Consider the following 5,995-nt stretch of genomic DNA (forward strand, 5'->3'; position numbering starts at 1 on the left):
CCCGAACTCAGTCAGAATTTTCTCACTCGTACATAGAATTTGTGGTGGTGTTTAAGTACATATACAATATGCATACAATAGCATGAATGGTAACTTGATGGTTAAGATATTGGACTTCTGACTGGAAGGTTGGCAGTTCAAATCTCAGCCTCATCAAGCTGCTCCTGCTGGGCTTTAAGCAAGGACCGTTAGATGAGGTACTTGGTTCTGCCCTGAATGATCTGTTTCATAACACATGTTCACATCTAGTCCATAAGACATGTTGATAACTAAATTTACACAAATGTTTAACTTTACAAGGATTTACTGACTGTTATGTTTTCTAAGAGTTATTCTTAAGTCTATTGTGTGCCCTGTGTAGTTAACCTCCCTACTCATCTTCAGAAAAATCCTCCAGCTCCTACACATTTTGATTTTCCAGCATCTTCTGCATATTTAACCCTAGTCAATGGTTTTGAGATTAATCTTTTCACATCTGATCCACTGAAGGACTCGTATAATATAAACTATTATAAAAGCTGTAAACAATTTACACCAATCACCCTGTTTAATGTTTTACCTGTAAGGCATATGCAAACTTATGGCCTCAGCTGTACACTTCTATCACTTATTACATGAAAATGTCACAATAGATGATATGATTCTTGATGCTTTTTTTCTACATGGATGAACTTGACTGGATTCTTTAAACTCTGTTCTACTGCTATGTAATATACAGTGACTGGATGGGAGAAGAAGAGATATTTGAACTTTGTAAGACGTAAACACATTTTTAAAGGTCTAAATAAGAACTGTAAGGAGTATAAGTAGTTTTTTTCATGGAAAATAGGTAATAGTAGAAGTGTTCAATTTCAATAACACCCAAGAGAAACACAATAATACTTACTGTAAGTGGAGCAACAAACTACATGGGCAACCCCTGAACCCCTGAATACACTAAGAACCCTTAAACATCCCCAAAACACTCAAGAATCTCTCACCCAGACTTTCCCATTGACCTGTAACCTTTATCTCATTTAACCTATACACTAAAAACAAGAAATATATATATATATATATATATATATATATATATATATATATATATATATATATATATATATATATATATATATATATATATATATAATTTTAAATTTAATTATATAAATATATTTTATTTATTTATTATAAACAAATATTTTCTTTTCATTTTTTTGGTGTAAAGATTTTGTTTGTGTTTTCTTAATGAATGAAATGAAATGAATGAATGAATGGATGAATGAATGAATGAATGAATGAAAAAACCAACAAACAAACAAACAAACAACCAGATTCATTACGTTAAATAGATCAAGATTTATTCCGGCAGTTGCATTACAGAGACACTAGAGGGCGAGCTGCAACTTAAGTAGTTCTGTCCCAGACCGTACACTGCTCTTTTAAAGTGGGTCAGAGTAGTGTAAAATACACACACACACACACACCACCCCACACACACTATTTTACAGGGGTCATGTCCTCATTTAATATCTTTGAGATATTTTCATAAGATACTTTTGATATGAATAAAATAGAAATATGTGCAACATAGAAGGTGTACCTTCACTCCAATATTTATGGTAGTATGTAGTCTGGGACCCACCCTGAGTCTTTTACACAGTGACACATGTACTGTAAAAGATACTCAGTGAAGAACAAAAGAATTCAGGTAAACAAGTACAAGCCTCATTAATGGTGCATTATATGCATCTTTTCTGTTATATAAAAGAAAAAAAAGTGTAGTAGTAAAATATTTTTAATGTCATTATTATTGAAATTAAACCTACTGTTATTTTTAATTAATATTATAATTACTTATTTATTGTCGTTATTATGCTAGACAAGTTATTATTATTATTATTATTATTATTATTATTATTATTATTATTATTATGTATTTTCTTTACTTGCCATTTAAAATCAAAGAAATTTGCTCTTAATGGTAATGTTGTTAGACTTTACTAGGCCTCTATCTATTGCATTTACCTTATTTCCGTATTGCAAATTTAGAGCTCAAAATGTCATTTGTTTTTCTTCAGCTACTGTTTTGACTTTGATCAATTAAATGAAAGTGGTGCATTACAAAATAATTTAATCACATTTCCCTTCTTTGTAATGTCCACGTGAAATAATGTCTTTTTGTGAACTCAAATGATTGTTGCATGGTTCTATGCAGCAGTTTAAACATGTATCAGCAATACAGTAAATTTACCAGATCCTTCTTTATTCCATAGTAAACTCCAGACTTGCATCACTGTTGTCACTATATTAAGGAGCTCAGTAATGAAATGGAGTAATGCATAATGCATAAATGCATCATTTTGTTTACTAAATTAGTTGCTACTGAGCAGTGAAAATATTAATTATTTCCTGTTAAGACTGATTAAATAGTCTATCCATCTTCCAGTGATTTAGCTGCTTATTTAGTTAACCAGGACTTGTAAAAGTCAAGTTAAGTAAAAATTAGTTCTACAAAATAACTACTGCATAAAAAGTAATGCTAAAACGTAGTCATTTTAAAATAAAAATAAATAGGCAAAAATAAATCTAATAACAGTACAAGAAATCTACAGAGTTTTCCATTATTCCATACAGTGATGTGAAGAATTAATGTTAAAGTAAGTAAAGATCTGAAGGAGGAAAGTAAATGCGCACAGACGCTCTATATGACTCTATAATACAGTCATATTATACTGAACTTTATATTTCAAATAGAATTATCGGTTATATTATTTTATATCTTGCTTTTTAACAATAAGTAAAAAAAAAAACAATAAAAAAATTATCCGTCGTTAAATCTCAATACCGTCTAGAATAAATAGCAAATAAATAAGTACTTTAAAAAGAAACACTAAAAAGCAAAAGGTTAAAAAAACTCATTTTAGATTGATCGGTTTTTGAATTTATATATTTAGAAATAAAGAAGACCTTTAATTCTTATTATTTGACCTAGTTATATTATTTAGGGTTTTTTTCTTTACTTTATTTAAAAGAAAATAAAGTAGTAGTTAAGTCACATTTAAATTTCCAGACACCAGATGGTTTTTGGTATCTATTCATTTCACAGGAGACCAATTATTTGACACTGTCCTGATAGAAATCTTTATGTATCGTAAACGCACTTTGTACAAATTCACAATCATTATTAAAACTCTATTGAAAGATGGAAGAAAGGTTGATCTGAAGTGAAGCTCAGCACCATGTTTATTACGCGCATGATAAGTAAATAATGCGTAAAGCTTTCCTCTTGTTCAGTGAGATTCTACACGAACACTATACAGTAAACCTGGTCATAAATGCAAAGATGTAAGGTTTATTGCTGCCTGGTTATTGCAGCACACACACACACACACACACACACACACACACACACACACACACACACAGACACACACACACATCCGAGCGAGAGCGCAGGAAACTTCCTAAAATTTGTAAAATGATTAATAAATTATTCAAGATGTTCTACTGATATAAATGTATCTGCACGAGTAATTAAATAAAGGAGAAGTCAGCTTAAGGTGAACCTGTGCGCATTAGTTTTTACTCCTTATCGCATTTTACGCTCAATGAAATCCAATTGCATTAAAAGGTTTATATGTAAAAATCCCAGTTTAATGTAAAATTGGGAATGTATGTGGAAACAGGAGTCACAAAACGAACATGTTAGTATTTTACGAATTCAGTCATTGTATAGAATATAAAGGATTTCTAATAAACAGGAAATTACTAAGAAACATCTGGTTACATAATCCGTTTTTTTGGAGAGAACGTGCGCCATAAACAACCCACAGCGAAAAGAAAGGAGGAAAATGTAAATGTTAAAAAGAATACTCTTTATTGACTAATAAATATTTGGTCTTTCAAGGCACTTTTTAAAGATTAGGCCAGTAAGTACTTCTCGTCACATGACGGACAAACCCCCAGAGATTATTTAAACAACGCAATGTATGGATCAATTTTAGACGAAGCTGCTCCACAAGAGCATGACATACATATATATACACATCACACATATATCATCATTGCATTTATCACACATATCTGGCACATTTGTTTTAAGGCTACGAGCCAGTAATCGAGGAGATGGCTTTAAAAACAAAAACAAAAACAAACAAACAAAAAAACATCTCCATAGCTCCAAATGCAAAAAAACTGGAGGCAGCAATAAGAGGTATTGGAGTCTTTTTTTTTTTTTTTTTTTTGTCAAACGTTATTGCAACTGCACATTAGAGTCTTTAAAACAAAGAGGCACGGTGGAACCAAGAAGTTCTTGCTGGTGTTGTTATTATTATGATAGGTAATACATTCCATAAGGCGAGCCGAACAGCGCGGGCACGGCGAGGCTCGGGCGCGGCAGCCCGGACGCGGCGGCGCCGTACACAGATGGAGGCGCGTGTGCAGCGAGAGAGAAGGGCAAGGCCAGTGCGGCGGGCAGTGCAGGTTTAGAAACCAGCTTCAGTTTCTCCAGCTCGGCTTCGTGCAGCCGTTTGGCCTTGGCGCGTCTGTTCTGGAACCAGATCTTCACCTGCGTCTCGGTGAGGCTCAGAGAGCTGGAGAACTCGGCGCGCTCTGCGATCGACAGGTATTGTTTCTGGCGGAACTTCCGCTCCAACGCCAGCAGCTGCGCCGTGGTGAACGGGGTGCGCGGCTTACGGTTGGTCTTGTGCTTGCGCAGGTGGCACGTCGACGGAGGACTTGTAGCTCCTAGACAGAAAAAAACAAGGCAAGGTTGGGGGTTAGATTGCAAATGCCTACATGCGTAAAATACCTCTCATGCCATGCAACATACACTTATTGGCCTATTAGTAAAATTCAGGGTGCGACTGTTTACAGTAAGCCTCATGGATACACGTCATCTTTTCTAATCGGTCATAGATGTCATAGATAATAATAATTAAGATGATATTTATTTAGTAACACACTTGTTACTATACTTTGTCATAACTAGGCTTCTTTTGGCTATATGAACATCATCCTGAATCCAATCAATGCACTGGATCATTAAGTACTACTGAAGTAGTATGAAGGTGACATGTTACTTACTCTGCGGTGATGAGAAAGTTGGGCTCTTCAGCCAAGTGCTCTGCTCCTTGTCACTCGAGTCTTCGCTCTCGTCGTTCACGCAGTCCGAGACATGGGGAAATGTTTCAGCTGAAACTTGACTTTTCTGTTGGAAGTAAGTCCTGTGAGAATACTGACCCAGATGTTCTGGGAAAGGCGCAGGAGGAGAATACGTGCTCCTGCAGGTGCTCTTCTTGGACATGAGCGACTCGACGCTGAACGGGTGACGGCTGGCTTTGCTTTTGTCCTCCGCGCTCAGCGGCGCGTCCTGCGCTCTGCTTTCCTCGCCATCGGAGTCGCGCGTCGAGGTTTCAAACTGATTCGTTCCCTTAGGAGAAGACATGTCGGGCTCCTAGGGCGTCGCGTCGCGATGCTTCAGCATGTGGACTATGTTCTACGATCACTCTTTCAATCTTCTCTTTTTCCTTCTTTACTATTTTTTTTATTTTGACAGCCTGTTTCTCCCGCGACAGCCTCGCGTTTTATAAACATTCATCCGTTCCGCCCATCCCGCCCCTCTCATCTCCCAATCAGTGCGTCGGGATGACCACATGACGCGCGCAAGCATCGCTCCGATTGGTCGAGACGCACCGCTGAAAGACATCAAGAGGATATTGAGAAAAACGAGCAGTTAATCACAGGCGTCGTGCTGAGATGATGTATTGATCGCCTGAGGGCTCCCGACTCTTTGGAACACAAGCGGACCAATTTTAGCCCAATTAAACAGTGGGGAACCTTTAGAAAAAGAGAGGCCTATCCATATCCAACTGTTGAATAGTCATTGAGACTGCACAAAAGAATTGACTTAGCTGAAACTTTTTAAAACTAGATCTTCAAAAGTCAGGAAAGCCTAGAGCGTGTGAAAAAAAAAATAACAACCATATATATATATATATATATAGTCATATAA

General features: G+C 36.1%; 1 protein-coding gene across 1 annotated transcript; it reads right to left on the minus strand.

Moving 5' to 3' along the window:
* Window positions 1–4,222: 4,222 nt before the first annotated feature.
* msx1b (muscle segment homeobox 1b) lies at window positions 4,223–5,544 on the minus strand. The gene is made up of 2 exons (XM_060860599.1): window positions 5,068–5,544; window positions 4,223–4,728 (listed from the first exon to the last, which is right to left on the minus strand). The coding sequence occupies exons 1-2, from the start codon at window positions 5,426–5,428 to the stop codon at window positions 4,313–4,315; spliced, it is 777 nt and encodes a 258-aa protein (XP_060716582.1). The 5' UTR covers window positions 5,429–5,544; the 3' UTR covers window positions 4,223–4,312.
* Between the last annotated feature and the right edge of the window lie 451 nt (window positions 5,545–5,995).

Source organism: Tachysurus vachellii, chromosome 24 (assembly GCF_030014155.1).
Source record: "Tachysurus vachellii isolate PV-2020 chromosome 24, HZAU_Pvac_v1, whole genome shotgun sequence".
In the NCBI taxonomy this organism is placed as follows: Eukaryota; Metazoa; Chordata; class Actinopteri; order Siluriformes; family Bagridae; genus Tachysurus; species Tachysurus vachellii.

What these genes read in the sequence shown, in the direction of transcription:
- msx1b (XM_060860599.1), bottom strand. Translation starts at nt 5,428, where the DNA reads ATGTCTTCTCCTAAGGGAACGAATCAGTTTGAAACCTCGACGCGCGAC. An exon ending in AACTTTCTCATCACCGCAGA is followed by an intron (nt 4,729 to 5,067) that starts GTAAGTAACATG and finishes TTTTCTGTCTAG; the next exon opens with GAGCTACAAGTCCTCCGTCG.